This window comes from Myotis brandtii, unplaced genomic scaffold (genome assembly GCF_000412655.1).
Source record: "Myotis brandtii unplaced genomic scaffold, ASM41265v1 scaffold139, whole genome shotgun sequence".
Taxonomy (NCBI): Eukaryota; Metazoa; Chordata; class Mammalia; order Chiroptera; family Vespertilionidae; genus Myotis; species Myotis brandtii.
Window position 1 is genome coordinate 1067400 of NW_005354965.1, and position 19746 is coordinate 1087145.

The 19746-nt window shown below is 54.8% G+C and overlaps 2 protein-coding genes across 3 annotated transcripts in view; both read left to right on the forward strand.

Annotated features, from left to right (window-relative positions):
• The window catches only part of IFNAR2 (interferon (alpha, beta and omega) receptor 2), an 18324-nt gene extending 850 nt beyond the window's left edge, over window positions 1-17474 (forward strand). Inside the window, exons 2-8 of one of the 2 annotated variants that reach the window (XM_005860717.2) lie at window positions 241-282; window positions 1678-1801; window positions 3827-3999; window positions 7523-7683; window positions 11050-11218; window positions 12467-12588; window positions 15985-17474. In XM_005860717.2, the coding sequence (XP_005860779.1) occupies window positions 241-282; window positions 1678-1801; window positions 3827-3999; window positions 7523-7683; window positions 11050-11218; window positions 12467-12588; window positions 15985-16671 (1478 nt within the window). In that variant the 3' untranslated portion in view covers window positions 16672-17474. The remainder of the gene's footprint in view (window positions 1-240; window positions 283-1677; window positions 1802-3826; window positions 4000-7522; window positions 7684-11049; window positions 11219-12466; window positions 12589-15984) is intronic. The other variant, XM_014535168.1, reaches the window with a different exon arrangement.
• A 1918-nt stretch (window positions 17475-19392) lies between these two features.
• IL10RB (interleukin 10 receptor, beta) overlaps window positions 19393-19746 on the forward strand; it is a 23953-nt gene continuing 23599 nt past the window's right edge. The window contains exon 1 of the mRNA XM_005860753.2: window positions 19393-19467. Within this exon, the coding sequence (XP_005860815.1) occupies window positions 19393-19467 (75 nt within the window). The remainder of the gene's footprint in view (window positions 19468-19746) is intronic.

Sequence of the window (19746 nt, forward strand, 5' to 3'; positions counted from 1 at the left end):
CCTTTGAGGTTTATTAATGAGCAACATGCTTCTTTATATTCGGAGGATTTTTCCGGGCGGACGACTGCTTCTCGGGGCAGTCCCTCAACCCTGTGCTCAGCACCAGCCCCCACCTCTCCTGTGGGGTCCACTCAGTCCCGTGCTCGCACGCGTGTGTGAGAGGAGGCCCGAGCGGAGCGGCAAGTGTGAACGGAGCCCCGAGAGGGTGCTGTCTGTCTAACGCGGCTTTCTTCCTCCTAGTGCACGTCGGGCCCTCGCTGGGTGCGCCGCAGGCTTCGATTGGTAAGAGGCGTCTCCTGATCGACTGGGTGCTGGAAGGTCGGGGGCGGGGTGACCGGTCAGACGCCTAAGATGTGGGGAAGTTTCTTTCCGATCCCAGATCTGTTGCCCATTTTGTTTGATGGTCCCCTTTGCCTCACAAAATTATTGTAAGAAATTAACACCAGAGGCCATTTCAAAGCCCCTTGGAACAGCCGTTCTCAACCTGTGGGTCGCGACCCCTCTGGGGGTCGAACGACCCTTTCACAGGGGTCGCCTAAGACCATCGGAAAACACATATATAATTACATATTGTTTTTGTGATTCATCACTATGCTTTAATTATGTTCCATTTGCCACAATGAAATTGGGGGTCACCACAACATGAGGAACTGTATTAAAGGGTCGCGGCATTAGGAAGGTTGAGAACCACTGCCCTAGAAGATTCTCCCATTTAAAAGCCCTGACTAGGAGAATGCGGGACCTGCAGGCTACGCCAAGCAAAAGATGGCCCTGGAATAATTCCCCTCATTTGGCGTTTTTCCACCAGTCCCTCCGTGCCTGTACCGATAAAGGAAAGTAAATTTGTAGTTCACTGTGTTGGGGTGACACTGGTTAATAAAGTCATACAGGCTTCAGGCATACAGCTCCACAGCCCACCATCTGTGTATTGCATTGAGCATTTACCACCCCACGTCAAAAAGCATTTTTAAACTAAACTTCTTGCGCACATATGCAAACCTGCCCACCAAGCTTCCCTCCGTATTAAATGCGTGTCCAGCCCGTGCTGGGCACTGGGGGAGGGCGGTGGGAGACTGAGAGGATAGGAGGCACTGTGAGCAGACCAGGCAGATTTGACAGGCGTAGCTCCCTTTGGCCGCTCCCACGTCCCAGCTGCCCAGCACTGGGTGCCTCAGGGCTCAGTTTCACAGTCCGCAGAATGGGTCTGCAGCACCTAAGTCAGCATTGTCCTGGGGACTCACTGCCTGGGGCACAGGTTCTTCTCCCCGCCCCCTGGGACAGGGAATGAGGTCAGTGGGGGATTCCCAGGAGGAAGGGCCTGCGGCGGGCGGAGCAGCGGAGGAAGGGCAGGGAGAGGAGTTGGAGGGGAGCCGAAGGAATGGGGCCAAGATGGCGTGGGCATTGTGGTCCAGTGAGCCGCTGAGCTCGGTGACCCCTGGGGGGCCCAGTCTGTGTACACGTTGCTGACGGCCTGCGTGTGCCCTGAACGCGCCTGTGTCCTGTGCTGCTCGTTGGTTAATGGGGTCGGGAGAGCCGTTCCCTTCCCGAGGGTTCAGGGGCGCCGGGCTCTGGAGGGCTTCTTCGCCGGGAACGTGGGCTCCGGATCCCAGGGGGCGGGCTGCGCGGCCTGGACTCCCTGCTTCAGCGTTCTGTGTTTTCTCTCCTGCTTCCCTCTAGCGTCTTCAGATGAGTCTTGCATTTTCAGCCTGACCTTGAGGAATTTCCGGCCAATATTATCCTGGGAATTAAAAAACCGCTCCATTGTCCCAACGCACTACACGCTGCGGCACACGATCATGAGGTTCGTGCCGCGTCTCGTTCTTCTCTAGCTGAATGCATGACCGACTTCGTGGGCAGGAGGGTGGACTCTGAGGCAGGGCTTCTCTCTCTCTCTCTCTCTCTCTCTCTCTCCCCCTCCCTCTCTCCACGCCCCACCCCCGCCCTCTGGGGGGTGTGGTGTGTGTGTGTTTTCTTGGGAACTTTAAAAACCCAGAGACAAACGCTTATCTGTTTAACCCTTTGAGTGCCGACCAGTATCCTAGGAACTGTGCTAAAACTGCCAAGGCATTTTTGCTGATTTTACAGCAGTTTAGGGAAAAAATTATGAATCGCAAGTAAATGAAGTTACATATTCGAAAACTTAAGGAAACCTTTACTACGTTTGTTTTCATCTTTGACGTATATTGTTTGCTGATTGTATTATAAAATACTAGTAGATTGAATTAACATATAATATTAAAATAGAGGGACACCCTTCTCCAATATCTTCCACAAAATCGTCACCTTCACAGCAAGAATGGACATATTTAGCAATGTCATCATCACTAATAAAAGCAGACTTAGAGCTGGACGCCATTTCCAAGCTTTAGGGCTACAAAATCTGAGTAAACTTCATAAAATCGCAGTACCTGTGAAAAATTAGGCAGATGAATGCCAGCGGTCAATTTCAGAACTACCAGCACTCGGCATCGTAAGTAACCGCACTTAGGTGCCGTCTGTCAATGCAGAGTGAGCTCCTAGCACCTAACAGTGGCACTGCGGGAGGAGCGCGATCGCGCTCCCGGCACTCCAGGGGTTAACTGAATGGAACCCTTGGACAGTTCCCTCCTGTTTGGGACAAAGCTCACGTGGATGACCAAAGCCAGTTCCCACAGCGCAGCGCCTCAGAGGCAGAAGCACGGATGGTGTGTGGTTCCCGCAGTCCCGCCCTCACCCGGGACCTGGGCTGTTTGAACGTGCGCCCTTTTCTGGGACAGGAGTCCGGGGGCCGGGACCAGCGCCATGGCCTGGCTCACTGTGCTGTGCTCGGGGAGACAGGGGACACGGGGAAAAGCTCCCGGGCCCAGAGTGCAACTTGGTCACCGCTGTCACCCTGTGGCCCTGGGGCCCTGGCCACCAAGCTCCGTCTGAGCTCAGCCTCCCGCCTCGGGGCCTTGCAGGGTCAACTATGTGATGGACGCGCCTCCTTTGCTCTCCCCTTCCCGCGTGGGACAGCCACCCTCCCAGGTCCCACGTGGGCCCAGGAGCCCCTCAGCGTGTCCTTTGGTTCATTGCTTATTGGCCATCGAGCTGTTACCACTCCTGACAGGCACCGGGCACCTTCTTTTTTGCTTTTTTGTAAAATATATTTTTATTTCAGAGAGGAAGGAAGAGGGAGAGGGAGGTAGAAACATCAGTGATGAAAGAGAGTCATGGACCGGCTGCCTCCTGCACGCCCCACACTGGGGGGTCGAGTCCACAACCCGGGCCTGTGCCCTGACCGGGAATCGAACTGTGACCTCCTGGTTCCTAGGTCGACGCTCAACCACTGAGCCCCCCCGCCGGGCCTGGTGGACCTTGTGAGCCTCTGCATTGGCCCCGGGCACAGGGCCTGCCTTTCTGAAGCCGAGGAGCCCGCAGGGCCGTGCTGCCCTCCATGGCACAGGCGGGCTGAGCACAGGGCCTTGGGGTCCTCAGCTGGGAGAGATGGGTCTCGGTGGGGCACCCGCGATTGCCCGGGGCACCCCAGGGCCTCCCCCATGAACACCCCAGGTTTGCTCGCTCATCCATCGCGGGTGTTTCCTGAGCACCTGCTACATGCAGGGGACAGCCGTGGCCCCGCGTCCCTGCCCTGCTGGCAGACACCCTGGCAGCAGGTGCAGACGGCAATGAACAGATCCCGGTACACTGAGCGGGTGGGAGATGCTCTGAACGGACATGTACAGGGAGCGGGTGGGGAGAGGGCGGCGGGATGGGGGGGAGGGACTGGGACCCCCGGCCGCACCCCAGATGGAGTCTCCTCATGTAAACACCCGTTTTCCTTGTCCCGTTTCTTTTCCTATCAAAGTAAAGCAGAAGCCCTGCAGCTGGTCCCGGAGTGCGCCAACATCACGCGGCCCTCCTGCGACCTCACACACGAGTGGCACAGCCTGGACGAGATGTACCTGCCCTGGGTCATCGGGTCCCGGGGCAGCGCCACGCTGGTCAACTGTGTGGGCAAGGTCTCCCCGTTCGTGGAAAGTGAGTTCTCCCGTTTCTCAGCCTCGGTGTCCCCACGATCACAGTGTCGTGTTCTGCCGGGAAGCAGGCAGGTGTCTGCAAGGTGCTGGGTCTCAGGCCTGGCTCCCTCCCGGCCGGCCGCTGCCCGGCTCTGTGGCCTGTGGCCTGTGGCCTGTGGCCGAGCGGTTCCTCGCTGCTCTGAGCCTCGGTTTTCCTGTCCGGTCAGTGGAGCGGCTCTCCCTGTGGGAGGCAGACACGGGCAGTAGCCATTGCTGCCTGTTGGCTTGTTTTTTTGTTTTGTTTTATATGTTTTTATTGATTTCAGAGACAGGAAGGGAGAGGAGAGAGACAGACAGACAGACAGACATCAATGATGAGAATCATTGATCGGCTGCCTCCTGCACGCCCCACACTGGGGATCAACCCCGCAACCCGGGCCTGTGCCCTGACCGGGAATCGAACCGTGACCTCCTGGTTCATAAGTCGACGCTCAACCGCTGAGCCACTCGGCCGGGCTGTGTTAATTTGTTTCACCGCCTGACGGGAAGAGGGAGCAGGGTCCCCCGGCCTGTGACCTGAGCTGTCACCCCTCTTGGGGCCAATGTTCTCCTTAGTCCTGCAACGCCTCCCCCAGATCACATCTTAGGAGCCTTTTGACATGTGAGCGCCGGGTGGCATGCCCGGGTGGCCCTGCCCTCCCTCCGCTCCCGATGGCGCCTGAGTTCACAGCCCCACGGCAGGCGACAGCGGCCTCGGCCAGACCCCGGCTTCTTGCTTTCTCAGTGTCCTCATTTGCAACCTGCTTCCAGGAGAAAGGTTCGGTGTTCGCTCCTGTGGAAGGCGGCGAGGGCGTGCTTAGCAGAGCGGTGACGACAGCCGCCTGCCACAGGGGGGACAGCGCAGATCCCCAGGAGGCCGGCCGTTCCTGTGGGGTGAACACAGGCACCTCTGTGTCCCCACGCGAAGAAGAAGAAAAGCACAACTCAGGGTCTGTGGCCGTGAGGGCGTTAACGAAAGTATATTAAGGTCATAATAAGATGCCTGGCCGCGTGGCTCAGTGCCTGAGCGTTGACCTGTGAACCAGGAGGTCGAGGTTTGATTCCCGATCAGGGCACATGCCCAGGTTGTGGGCTCCATCCCCAGTAGGGGGTGTGCAGGAGGCAGCCAATCCATGATTTTCTCTCTCTCTCTCCCTCTCTCTTTCTCTCTGAAATCAATAAAAATATTTTTTTAAAAAAGAAAGTAAAAATGAGATATCATTTTTCAAGACTCAAAACGGCAGGTATTAAAAATATGTAAATGCCCAGGTTTAAGGAAAGGTAGGGCATTTGTTTGGCAGAGTCTTTCGGAAGGTATTGCAGTAAGGATTAGAAACCTTAACCCCTGCCTGCCCTGACCCACATTTCCCCTGTCGTAATTTATCCTAAAGAGATGATGGGCAAAAGCAAAGATTTAGCTCCAAGAATACTCATAGATACACAGATTCTATTCACAAAAATTAGAGTCAGCCTAATGCTCAAAGCAGTGAGTCCGTTCAATCGCGGTGCAGCCGCCTTGCGGGAGAGTTAGCCGGGAGAAATTGTGATGAAGGTCGGGTCAGCCGACTCTCTGTTTGGGCCAGAGAAAAACCCGTTAGACCAGTGGTTCTCAACCTTGGCTGCACGTTAGAATCCCCTGGGAATCTTTTTAAAATCCTGATTTCTGGGCCTCATCCTCCGGAAATACTGTTTCTTTGTTACACTCCCAGGTGATTCTAATGTGCAGCCGAGGTTGAGAACCACCGCGTTAGACTGTGCGGGCCACCTATGATCTCTGTGACATAGTCTTCATTTGTTTACAACCTTTTCAAAACTAAAAACCCTTCTCAGCTTGCAGGCTGTGCAGAAATTCAACCACAGGCCAGAGTTCGCCAGCCCTTCATATCGATAAATATGCGTTGATATACGTATGAAATAAGTGAAAACATATGCCGTGTAAAACAGTGTGGGTAAAGAATGGCTTAGTTTTCGCTGAGGAGGGTGTGTGCGTGTGTGTATGCACACGAGTTCCATTTATATATGTCTGTGTCTGTTCACACACATACAGTAGAGACAGAAGATGACCAACCACATTCAGAAACAGTGTCCGTATTTTCTGATATGTCTGCAGTGGTTGTGTATTATCGTTACCGTTAGGGTTTGGCCGGTGACTCGGGCTGTGAAAGAATTCACAGTGAGCCCTGACTGGTTTGGCTCAGTGGATAGAGCGTCGGCCTGCGGACTGAAGGGTCCCAGGTTTGATTCCGGTCAAGGGCATGTACCTTGGTTGCAGGCACATCCCCAGGAGGGGATGTGCAGGAGGCAGCTGATCAATGTTTCTAACTCTCTATCACTCTCCCTTCCTCTCTGTAAAAAATCAATAAAATATATTTTTTTTAAAAAAAAAAAAGAAGAAGAAAGAAAGAATTCACACCGAGAGGAGAGATGCAGAGAGGAAGTTTATATCACTTTCCAAGGGAGGAAAGGGCCAAGTATTGCTGCTGGTCGCCACAGGGCACCGAGCAAAGGGTGGCCTGGTCTTTTAAGCGGTGGCTGTTGCTAAGCAACAAGGAAGGGAGGGGGTTGGGGGTTGGGGGCTGGGTGGAGCAGATACGAGGGGCCATCCTGAAAGGTTACAGTTTGTTAGTTTTCTAGGAACCAGACAGATGTCCTAGGGAAGTGTCTTATCGCTGTTTTCCCCAACCCTGTAAAACATGCTTAGAGCAAAGGTTATAGCATTTAAAAGAGGCCTGTTCGGAGGGGAGGGGCAATGGGACTTCCCTTCTAACTAGAGCAGCGGTTCTCCACCTGTGGGTCACGACCCCTTTGGCGGTCGAACGACCCTTTCACAGGGGTCGCCTAAGACCATCCTGCATATCAGATATTTACATGACGATTCATCACAGTAGCAACATGACAGTCATGAAGTAGCAACGAAAATAATTTTATGGTTGGGGGTCACCACATGAGGAACGGTATTTAAAGGGCCAGAAGGTTGAGAACCACTGGTCTAGAGATTCGTTGGTGTGAATGATCCCTGAGTTGTAGCAACAGGGAGGAGGGGGATGCAAGAATGTAGCCTTGAGAGTAGTCTACCTTGTCCCGTTTGAATCAGAGGAGCCGTCAGTCATGGGGTGTAGTTACCAGGTGCTTCTCATAAATTGTGGGAGGCCACAGCGAGGAAGAAGAGAGGCCTTTGTCCCGTCTTTACAATGGTAATGGGCAGGAAGTCAGTTTTACTTCCGTATTTAGAATAGAGGCCGAACATGGGGTAAGGACTGACTTCTATCCCACTTCGTGTGGTAATACTAAGCAAATCACTTTGGTTGGTCCCAGCTTCTCATCAATTAAAAAGAGAACTAAAAGAACGCTTCTGGAAAATAATTTAAAACAAGTAAAACCACGCCTGCAGGAGGACCGCAGGCAGATTGACGAGCGGACAGCTGGGCGGAAGGAAGGCCCTCCCGGGACGCGGGCGTGGTTGCTGGCTGGCACGGGGTTTGCCTCTGACTTTGTTTTCTATGCAGTGATCCTGGAGCCCCCCGAGTTTGAGATCGTTGGCTTTGTGGACCACATTAACGTGATACTGAAATTTCCACCCTCCTTGCCCAAGTTGCCGCCTGGGGAAGGATTATGGCTTCACTTGTCACTTTCCATAGAAGAGGAGTCAGAGGGGATTGTGAGGCAGGTAAGAGGTCAAAACAGTTCTGAGTTGGTAATGACACTTTTTTACACATATACTAGAGGCCCGGTGCATGAAATTCATGCACTCAGGTGGAGGGGGGGATCCCTCAGCCCAGCCTGTGCCCTCTGGCAGTCCGGGAGCCCTCGGGGGATGTCCAACTGCCAGCTTAGGCCCGCTCCCCGCTGCACTTGCCATCCATGAGCCCGGCTTCTGGCTTCTCCCCCACAGGGGGAGCGCACTGACCACCAGGGGAAAGCTCCTGCGTTGAGCGGGATCAGGCTAAAACTAGCTCTCCAACATCTCCCAAGGGGTCCCGGATTGCGAGAGGGTGCAGGCCAGGCCGAGGAACCCCACGGGTGCACGATAGGGGATGCGGGAGGTTGGCCAGCCGGGGAGGGACTGCGGGAGGGCTCCAGGGCGTGTCCAGCCCATCTCACTCAGTCCCAATCAGCCGGACCCCAGCAGCAAGCTAACCTACCAGAGTGTCTGCCCCTGGTGGTCAGTGCACGTCATAGCAAGCGGTTGAGCGGCCTTAGCATATCATTAGCATATTATGCTTTGATTGGTTGAACAGCCGACCAGTTGACCGGACACTTAGCATATTAGGCTTTTATTATATAGGATATACACTTTTTTAAAAAAAATAAAGGTATTTTTGCCCTAGCCAGTTTGGCTCAGTGGATAGAGCATCAGCCTGCAGACTAAAGGGTCCCGGGTTCGATTCCGGCCAAGGGCACATACTTTGGTTGCAGGCTCCTCTCTGCCCCGGGCCCTGGTCAGGGTGTGCGCAGGAGGCAACCAATTGATGTGTTTCTCTCATATCAATGTTTCTGTCTTTCTCTCTCTCTAAAAATCAATGGAAAAATATCCTTGGGTGAGGTTTTAAGAAAATAAATAAAATGAAAATAAAGGTATTTGTAACTAGTGGGGTCCCTTGGCCTGGCCTGCGGGATCGGGCTGAATCTGGCTCTCTGACATCCCTCAAGGGCACAGGCCCAGGTTGCAGGCTCGATCCCCAGGGTGGGGTGTGCAGGAGGCAGCCGATCCATGAGTCTCTCTCATCATTGATGGTTCTGTCTCTCTCTCCCTCTCCCTCTCTGAAGTCAATAAAAATATATTTTTTTAAAAAGATGCTGGGGCCGAAATCGGTTTGGCTCAGTGGATAGAGCGTCGGCCTGCGGACTGAAAGGTCCCAGGTTCGATTCCGGTCAAGGGCATGTACCTGGGTTGCGGGCACATCCCCAGTAGGAGATGTGCAGGAGGCAGCTGATCGATGTTTCTCTCTCATCGATGTTTCTAACTCTCTATCTCTCTCCCTTCCTCTCTGTAAAAAATCAATAAAATATATTAAAAAAAAAAAAGATGCTGGGGTGAGGGAAGATGGACAGCCGTGCTCGCCGATGGGCCTTGCCGAAAGAGCCGCTCACGTTGGCATCACCAAAGCCCAGCCTGCCAGGCCTCGGTGGGGCATTCCAGGCGGAGGGCACAGGAAGTCAGAGGGCCTGCGGCCAGAGTGGGCCCGTGGGTTTGGAAACAGCAGGGAGCTGGGACGGAGTGACCGAGACGAGAGAATAGAAGGAGGAGAGGTCAGGGAGACATGGGGCCGGAATTGGTAGGTCTTTGTGGGTCCGAGTCTTTGGAGTAGGATGGAGCATCCTGGCTGGGGTGTTAGGAACAGACCAGAGGGCCCAGCCAGTGTGGCTCAGTGGTTGAGCATCGACCTAGGAACCAGGAGGTCAGGGTTCGATTCCCGGTCAAGGGCACATGCCCGGGTTGTAGGCTCAATCTCCAGCAGGGCCATGCAGGAGGCAGTTGACCGATGATTCTCTCATCATTGATGTTTCCATCTCTCTCTCCCTCTCTCTCCCATCTGAACTCAATTAAAAATACATACATATTTTTTAAAAAGGAACAAGTCAGAGAGTGATGGTGGAGGAAGAGGAAGCACCCAGACCTAAATCCAGGGGGGCTGACAGGTGCTCCTGGGAAGAACATGCCCACGTGGTACTCCCTGCCCGGGGTGCTGGCCAGGCAGCCACTGCAGGGCAGGCAGCGCATGCGACCAGAGTGTAGACCAGGGGTCCTCAAACTTTTTAAACAGGGGGCCAGTTCACTGTCCCTCAGACCGTTGGAGGGCCGGACTATAGTTTAAAAAAAACTATGAACAAATTCCTATGCACACTGCACATATCTTATTTTGAAGTAAAAAAACAAAACGGGAACAAATACAATATTTGTATTTGCATGTGGCCCGCGGGCCGTAATTTGAGGACCCCTGGTGTAGACGCTTGAGAAATACAAACGAGAAGCTAAAGAAAAGACCCAGAAAGGTGGTGCTGGTCTCGGACCGTGGACACAGATGAGGAAGAACGTGAGGGGATCACCCGGCGGGAGTGAGCTGTGCCTATTTCGAAACCGAAAAGATAGCCCTGGACTTTGAAAGCTGTAGGTCGTTATGCAAAAGGGCCTTCCTAGCATCTAACTCCAGAACGGCCCGGAACTGCCGGGGAAGGAAAAGGCCAGGGTTTCAGGGGGGAGCCGGGGAGCCAGGCATCGGCCTCAGGTCTGCCCCGGGCTGTGTGGCCTCGGGGGAGTGGCTTCACCTCTCTGCACTACAGGGGCCTCGTCTGGGCGGGAGGAATCACGCCTGCTTTGCAGACTGTTCTGATGGTCCGTGAGTGCATGTTAGTGAACGCACTTCCTGGAATGGAGAGAGGGTAGATACCATAATACAACAAGACCCTGGGACGGCACGATAAGACTGGCGGCAAAAATGACCTCGTGGAGACCTGTGTTCCTCACTGGGGCTCTCTCCTCGTCTGTACAATGGGATTTCATAGTTTAGACGTGTGAGTGCGTGTACGCGTACATGTCGTTCTGTGATCAACGGCTCGTCCCAGGTGACGAATGAACCCCTTTTCTTGCTGAGCGGATGAGCCTTCTGTCCCGATGTGAGACCTGAAGGCCACGCCCCGAAGACGTTCTCAAGGCTTGCTTCTCAGTAAAACTCCACGCCAGCGGTTCTCAACCTGTGGGTCGCGACCCCTCTGGGGGTCGAACGACCCTTTCACAGGGGTCGCCTAAGACCAATCGGAAAACACATATATAATTACATCTTGTTTTTGTGATTCATCACTATGCTTTAATGATGTTCAATTTGTCACAATGAAAATACATCCTGCATATCAGATATTTACATGACGATTCGTAACAGTAGCAACATTACAGTCATGAAGTAGCAACGAAAATAATTTTACGGTTGGGTCACAGCATGAGGAACTGTATTAAAGGGTCGCGGCATCAGGAAGGTTGAGAACCGCTGCTCTACGCCAAGTCTTACTGAGCTTTTGTTTTTGCTTCATTTTACAGCATCTACTCAAAATAGATGAACGCACCACCGGAAATTTCACTTACGTCATCGACAAGCTGATTCCAAACACGAACTACTGTGTGTCTGTTTATTTGAAGTCTGAGAATCTGTCTAAACTACTGAGATCTCCCTGGAAGTGTGCCCACCTCCCACCCAGACCGGAGCCAGGTATGCCAGGCCTCACACATCCGTGCTCTGCTTCCCTTCGCGGGGAGAGCCCGTTGACAGGCAGGACCCTGGAGGCCGGAGCCCTGCGTTCTCTTCCACCAGAGACACGGGGCCACGGGGCTTTCGGCGGTCAGTCTCCACTGGGTGGCGAGTCCACTTCCGTCGCCGAGCCATGGGGACGGTCGGATATCTACCTGCATAAGGTCGGAAACCCTCCTGCGGTGGGAACACTTTTATGTCAAGGAATCGGGATTAAATTCAGTTCTTTTTTTTTTTTTTAAATCCTCACCCGAGGATATTTTTCCATTGATTTTGAGAGAGAGAGAGAAAGACAGAAACATTGATATGAGAGAAACGCATCGATTGGTTGCCTCCTGCATGCGCCCTGACCAGGGGAGGAGTCCGGGGAGGAGCCTGCAACCAAGGTACGTGCCCTGGACTGGAATCAAACCCACGACCCTTAGTCCACGGGCTGACACTCTACCCACTGAGCCACACCGGTCAGGGCTAGACAAGATTCTAAGGGGGAACTCAAAATAGAACAGAGAGAGTTAAGCAGAGCCCAGACTTGGGGTCCTGGCATGACCCAAGTCCACCTTAGGGTGACCGGCTGTTGATTTCAGGCAGAAGCCCATCGCCCGCTTCTTCCCGCCTGCGGCACACACTGACTTGTGGCCCTTGTGGCTCAGAAGCTGAGGGTGTTTTCAATTTTGATCAAATAAATTTAAGTAGTCACGTCACGTGTGGCTCAGGGCTGCCGTATTGGACAGAGCTGTCATAGAACGTAAGTATAAAGTGGAAGCGCCCGGCCGGCGTGGCTCCGTGGTTGAGCGTCGACCTATGAACCAGGAGGCCGCAGTTCGATTCCCGGTTAGGGCACAGGCCTGGGTTGTGGCTCGATCCCCAGTTGGGGGGCGTGCAGGAGGCAGTGATCCATGATGCTCTCTCATCATTGATGTTTCTATCTCTTTCTCCCTCTCCCTTCCTCTCTGAAATCAATAAAAAAATACGTTTTAAAAAATAAAATGGGAGTAACTTTACTTTTAAAATTTAAATCTGTCATTTTTATCATTTGAAAAATGTGTATTTGGATTGCTTTCCCGTTTTCATTTTTGTATTTCACAAGAGCCTTTCCAGCTACTGCTCCTTCGACATCTCCTTCGCCACCAGGCCAAGGGGCGTTTGCCCCACCGGCGCGCACCTATTGGATTTATTTTGAAATAAAGTCATTTAATTTTTCACCCACAGCGTCCTCAGAATCCGCCAGCATCGGAGGCCTGTTTCTGATGGTCGCCGTCCTCGGGGGCGCCGTCACAGTGCTGAAGCGGATTGGTTGCATTTGCTTACGAAGCAAGTTCCCCAAAGTGTTGGTATGTAGTTGTTGTTTTTTAATTCCTGTCTTTTTTGTTTTCGCTTAAGAATGCTTCTTCTGTACTTGCATATTTGCCCAGAAGGAAGTCCCATTTTCTAAAGACCCCAAGGTGTTCGGGGCGCTGGGTTCTTTTCCCTCCTCGGAAACACACATTTTGCATTTTATGTCTTCCTTTCCCCTTTGCCCACGTGTTGCTTCTAGGGATCACACCGTAGTCCAATTGGCATGAATGTATCGCCTTTCCCTCGGTCATCTCCCAGCCTGGGAGCACTGGCCTGGATCTCCTTTTCATTTCTTTTCCTTTCATTTCTTTGGACATTAAGAATAACGTAGTGGCCCGGCCGGCCACTGTGGTCGAGCATCGACCTAAGAACCAGGAGGTCACCATTCGATTCCCAGGCAGGGCACAGGCCCGGGTTGCGGGCTCCATCCGCAGTGGGGGGCGTGCAGGAGGCAGCCGATCCATGATTCTCTCTCATCACTGAGGTTTCTCTCTCCCTCTCCCTTCCTCTCTGAAATCAATAAAAATATTTTTTTAAGTAAAAAAAAAAAAAAAGACTGCAGTGACCATGTTTATACAGATGACCTTCTTATTTGTCGTTACTGCAGCGGCGCCTGCACACATAGTGGATTTATCTGGTTAGAAGGTAAGGAGGGGACGTAGGCCGCCAGTGCCGACACCGGTGTGCGCACTCCCCCAACGCTCTGCTGGCGTTCACCAGTCCCTGGGACCCTCTGTCCCTCTGTCGTGCGGGTGACGCCCCCCATACATGCTCTCCTCTGTGTTGGCTTCGTGGTTAGTGAAACCAGCCGGCTTCTTCCCTGAGCTCCCTGAGGCAGCGTCTCTGTTCTGAGCCTCTACGCATCGCCCAGGCTGGGTGTGGCACATGTTTCTAAATCCTCCTCCTGTCTTCTGACTCCACTGCGGCTGCCCATCATTTATCGTCTTCCCTATCCCGTCGCTTTCTCTTTTTTTTTAAATATATTTTTATTGATTTCAGAGAGGAAGGGAGAGGCTGAGAGAGAGAGAAACATCAATGATGAGAGAGAATCATTGATCGGCTGCCTCCTGATCGAGCCTGTAACCCGGGCATGTGTCCTGACCAAGAATCGAACTGTGACCCCCTTCTTGGTTCACAGGCTGACGCTCAGCCACTGAGCCACGCCAGCCAGGCCCACTGCTTTCTTTCTATGTTAGTTTTGTGACTTTTTTTTTTATTCAGAAATATCTCATTTTTCTACTAGAGGCCCAGTGTACGAACTCATGCACAGGTGAGGTCCAGCCAGCCTGCCCCAATGGGAGCCCATCGGGCTGGGCCAGCGGGGAGGGGGGGCAGGGAGGGGCCATGGGTGGGCAGTTGGCCAGCTGGCCCCACCCCCAATTGGGGTGATGGGGGCTGGGCTGGCCAGGGGTGGGGTGGGGGGAGCCAGTCAGAGCCCGCATCAGGGTGGTTGGCTGCCACAGTGTGTGTCATAGCAACCGGTCATTCTGGTCATTCCACTGTTCCCGTCATTGGGCTTTTATATATATCTATATCTATAGATCGATATAGATATAGATGTAGATGTAGATGTAGATATAGATATAGATAGATGTTTGAACTCATTCACCTTATACTTCTAATCTTCTAACAGCCACATATTTAAATATTCCTCCACAGTTGATGAAATTGTAGGGTTTATTTGGGCAGTAAGTGTACTTTCGGAGATTTTAATCCCCATTAGTATTTGAGCTCAGCTGGCATGGCTGCCTGTGAGAGGCAGCGGTTGTGTGGGGTTTCGCCTGCACTGTGATGGGAAAGGCAAGACTGTCCTGTTTTAGAAGCAACACGGGGATTCTTTGTGGCTCTGTGGTAAGGAAGGGTCAGACACAGAAACCAAGCCCCATAAAGGAAGACCCCCGATACGCTCTCTCACATGAAAATGAAGAATCTCCTTTTCTCAAATGTCATCATCAAGGGAGCAAATGATGACACCACAGGCGGGGACAGTCCAGGTGACATAACCAACAGATAGCCAGCATCCGGGTTACGGAAAGAGCTCCCGTGAGTCACTAGGGAAAAGGTGGACAGCCCGGTAGGAGACCCACCCAGGCTGGGTCTGGGGAGCAGGCTGTGGGATGCAGGCCGCGGGGGACCAGGGAGAGCCAGGGGCCCGGGCCCGCGGATAGCGACAGTGAACGCCCACCCGCCTGCGTTCTCCTCAGTTGCCCCTGCGTGTCCTGGAGGCGTCTTTAAGGGCTGGACTGGACGGGGCCCCAGTCTCCGTTGTCCAGACCCTGTCGAGGTCAGTCCGGGGGCTTTGACACCAATGGAATCAGCTGCCTTGGTCTCTCCTCACCCAGTTTCCTGATACCCCTCAAGAACGTCTTGGCCTCCAGAACTGGGGTCTCCGGCCAGAATGCTGGTGGCAATGAGGGGCAGGTGCAGGGAGGGGCAGGTGCAGGGAGGGGCAGGTGCAGCGAGGGGCAGGTGCAGGGAGGGGCAGGTGCAGCGAGGGGCAGCAGGGAGGGGCAGGTGCAGCAAGGGGGAGGTGCAGGGACAACTGGCCCGGACTTGGGCTGAGCCCCAGGGCCTAGTTCAAATCTCAGGCCACACTCACCGGTCATGAGCCCTGGGCGTTTCTTAACCTGTCTGCCTCATTTTCTCATCTGTAAAATGGGGGTAAGAACAATAAGCTTAGCCTGGCTGGCGGGGCTCGGGGGTTGAGCGTTGACCTATGAACCAGGGGTCACAGTTCAATTCCTGGTCAGGCTCATGCCCGGGTTATGAGCTCCATCCCCATGTGGGGCGTGCGGGAGGCAGCTGATCAGTGATTCTCTCATCATTGATGTTTCTCTCTTTCCCCCTCTCCCTCTCTGAAATATATATATATATATATGGGTATATTTAATAACAGTAAACCTACTTCCTGGAGCAGGTGTGAGGGGGAAATGAATGTCAGGTGCTCAGCCGTGCCTGGAAATCAGCAAACAATCTAGAACTGGTTGCTGATTTTCGTTGTTGCCATCACCGCCCCCATCTCTGTGCAGTTCATCTCATTAAGTTTAATGTTTTGTTTTGTTTTGTTTTGTTTTGTTAATCCTCACCCAAGGATATTTCTCCATTGATTTTAGAGAGAGTGGAAGGGAGAGGGAAAGACAGACAGAAACATCAATGTGTGAGAAACACACCGATTGGTTGCCTCCTGCACGAGCCCCGACCAGGGCCTGGGCCAGGGAGGATCCTGCCACTGAGGTATGTGCCCTGGACGCGAATCGAACCCGGGACCCTTCAGTCTGCAGGCCAGTGCTCTATCCACTGAGCAAAACCGGCTAGGCAATCATTAAAGTTTCATTACATGCAAAAATGAAAAACAAATACTCAATTCTCTCCCCGCCCCCCTCCCCTCCCAGAACTTTGATGACGTGGCCATCTGGGCATTCCCCAAGCTGCCGCCCCTGGAAGCCGTGGCCGTGGCGGAGGTCATTCACATCCACAGGAAGAGGAAGGTGTGGGATTACAACTATGATGACGAAAGCGACGAGGACGAGGAGGCCGCCCCCCGAGCCAGCGGCGGGGGCTACACCATGCACGGGCTGGCAGTCAGGCCTCTGTGCCCGGGGTCCCCCTCCTCGGCCACCCTGGGGGGCAGCGAGGAAGCCAAGTCCCTGATGGCACCAGGGCCCGAGCCCTGGCCCGCCGAGCGCACGAGTGGGGCCTACGAGGGGAAGGGGACTTGGGGGGCCAAGCACACAAGTGGGGCCTCCGAGGAGGAGGGGACTTGGGGGGCCGAGCGCACGAGTGAGGCCTCCGAGGAGGAGGAGGGGACCTGGCCGGCGGACCCCTTTCCCAGGGAGGACAGCGGCCCCACCAAGAGCCCCGGGGACCGGATCTTCTTCAATGTGGACTTGAACTCCGTGCTTGTGAGGGTCCCCGACGGGGACGACTCTGGAGCCCCCGCCGTGTTCTGTCTCCCGGAGGAGACGGTGGACGCTGACGCCCCCGAGGACAGCGCCGCGGGGCCTGAAGACGCTCCTTTTGATGAAAATGACCCCTCCAGGTCCGACGTGGGCATCGGGGACGGTTATATGATGAGATGACCCCAAAATAGGGGCTTACCCGGCAGCTACCTCTCCCGCCCCTCGCTGCTCCTGTGGGGGCAAGCGTTGGGAGGGGGGCAGAGCGCCCCCTTCCTGGGACGTTACCTATGCAAATCCCCGTGGGGAGGGGAGAGCGAATGCCATCGTGTCATCACCAGGTCCTCTTACATGTTCAGAGGGACAGGCCTTGGAGGGAATGCCCTGTCCTCTGCTCACGCACTGATCCCGTTTCTGCCTCCGTTTCCCGAAGGAGCAGGGTCCCCTGGGGTTTCCAGGGGTGGCCCAGGGCCCTGGGGAGTAAGCAAAGGGTCCGGGGAGGGCGTGGGGGAGAAAGCAGACAGCCAGGCCACCACAGTGGCTGGAGCGTCCACAGTGGCTCCCACAGGCTCCAGGACAGAGCAGGGAAAGAGCCCGAGGGAGGAGCCAGGAGGCCTTCCTGGCCTCGGGAGAATGAAGGCCTGAGGTTCCTGGGCCTTTAGCCATTTAAGACGCGGCCGTGCGTGTTGACACCAAATGCCCTACTTGTGACGACAGTCCTGCGACTGGGGGTAGGGGCAGGCTCCAGAGCCTCAGTAGCAGACGCCCAGGACTGGGACTCCTGCTTCCGAGCCCATTGTGCTGTGTGGCCGTGAGCACTTTCTCAGCCTCTCTGAGCCTGTGTACTCACTTGTGAAATAAGGAGACTGGACAAGGTCATCTCCGAGACCCTGTGATGCTGGGAGAAATATTAGGAAACTAGAGGCCCAGTGCATGAAATTCGTGCACTGGTAGGGTCCCTAGCAGCTGCCAGCTGCTGGCCAGGGCCTGCCTTCATTCCGTGCCGCCCCCTGGTGGTCAGCGCACGTCATAGCGAGCGATCGAATTCCCAGTTGATCAAACTCACAAGGGGACACTTTGCATATTAGGCTTTTCTATATATAGATACACAGGCCTGATGACAAGCGGAGGGGCCACAGCCCAGGAGGCTCTGGGGTGAAGGGAGGGTATAGAACCCCCTGACCTCGGCCCCTCACCCAGAATCGGGGTCCTCAGACCTTCCTTCTGGATCCTTTCGAGGAGGGAACAAAGTTTACAGCAGTCCTACTAGGCCAAGGACTTTGAATAGATTATTTTCTTGTTGCTCTAAAGTAACCCGAAGGACAGGTCCAAGAGAGGGGCGGTGTCAATCTGATGGGTTCTGTAGCAAATGGACAGAGTCATAGACCAGCGGTCGCCAACCTTTCGGACCTCACGGGCCACCGGTTGGCAGTCACTGTCGTAGACGCTGCCCATGTCTCTGGCGGTCGGCCGCACCTGGGAGATTTCCAGAGTGACCTTTCCCGGAAACCTCTCGTTGGCAGCGTGTGTACCTGTGTTTTTAAATTTTGTATAAGGGTTGGAGGTTGGGAAAGGATAATACAGAGATACTATTTAATACAAACGTGGCGTATTTTGTTCTTTTAATCCTCGCCTGCCTGAGGACATGCTTAGAGAGAGGGAGAGAGAGAGGAACATCCGTGTGACAGAGAAACATGAATCAGCTGCCTTTCATGTGTGCCCCCACCAGAGGGAACGAAGCCAGGCATGCGCTGCACCCTGACCAGCCGCCCGTGGGTGCACAGGACGCTCAAGCCTGCCCAGCGTGCCAGCTTTGCGGGCTGTTTCTCAGCGAGAGCGCACATGCCGTGGACTGGGGTTCTGCGGGCATGGCCACGCTGCACCCACCGCCTCACCTCTGCGGGAGGACCTGCGGGAACCCTTGCACTCGGGCATGTGGGTATCTCAGTGGCAGACACGGGCGGGTGGTCCCAGCACTGACACTGCCCTGGGACTCCCAGTCTCTCCCTGTGCGCTTTTAAAAAGAGGAAATTAACCCTCCTCCACAGCTTGTGAGAGACGAGTCGTTGACAAATAACTGACTTGGGTCTGTGATGCTTGTCCCTGGAGAGGAAGGGGAAACCGGATTTGCCAATGGACTGCGATAAAGACCGCGTGTGTGCGGGAAAGGGGCGGGGACTCGCTGGTTCACGGAGGACACGGTGCCAGGAGACACTAGCCAGGGGATGCAGGAGACACCCAGCCAGGCAATGCCAGGAGACACCCAGCCAGGTGATGCAAGACACACCCAGCCAGGGGATCCAGGAGACACCCAGCCAGGGATGCAGGAGACACCCAGCCAGGGGATCCAGGAGATACCCAGCCAGGGAGGCAGGAGACACCCAGCCAAGTGATGCCAGGGGACACCCAGCCAGGGAGGCAGGAGACACCCAGCCAAGTGATGCCAGGGGACACCCAGCCAGGGAGGCAGGAGACACCCAGCCAAGTGATGCCAGGGGACACCCAGCCAGGGAGGCAGGAGACACCCAGCCAAGTGATGCCAGGGGACACCCAGCCAGGGAGGCAGGAGACACCCAGCCAAGTGATGCCAGGGGACACCCAGCCAGGGAGGCAGGAGACACCCAGCCAAGTGATGCCAGGGGACACCCAGCCAGGGAGGCAGGAGACACCCAGCCAAGTGATGCCAGGGGACACCCAGCCAGGGAGGCAGGAGACACCCAGCCAAGTGATGCCAGGGGACACCCAGCCAGGGAGGGGGATGCAGGAGACACCCAGTCAGGTGATGCAAGACACACCCAGCCAGGGGATGCCAGGGGACACCCAGCCAGGTGATGGTAGGAGACACCCAGCCAGGGGATCCAGGAGACAGTCAGCCAGGGGATCCAGGAGACAGTCAGCCAGGTGATGCCAGGAGACACCCAGCCAGGGATCCAGGAGACACCCAGCCAGGTGATGCTGGGGACACCCAGCCAGGTGATGGTAGGAGACACCCAGCCAGGGGATCCAGGAGACAGTCAGCCAGGTGATGCCAGGGGACACCCAGCCAGGGATCCAGGAGACACCCAGCCAGGGATCCAGGAGACACCAAGCCAGGTGGCGCCTGGATGGCCTGGCCTCTGTGAGCTCCATTCCGGGACCTTGAGCGCCAGTTTCGCAACCTGTTTCACTACATCGGTGTTTTCCACTCACCGGAAGGGCGGCCCAGGGCCCCTCCTAGCTCCGCGCCCCCTGCCTGGCCCTGGACAGGGACCTCTGGCT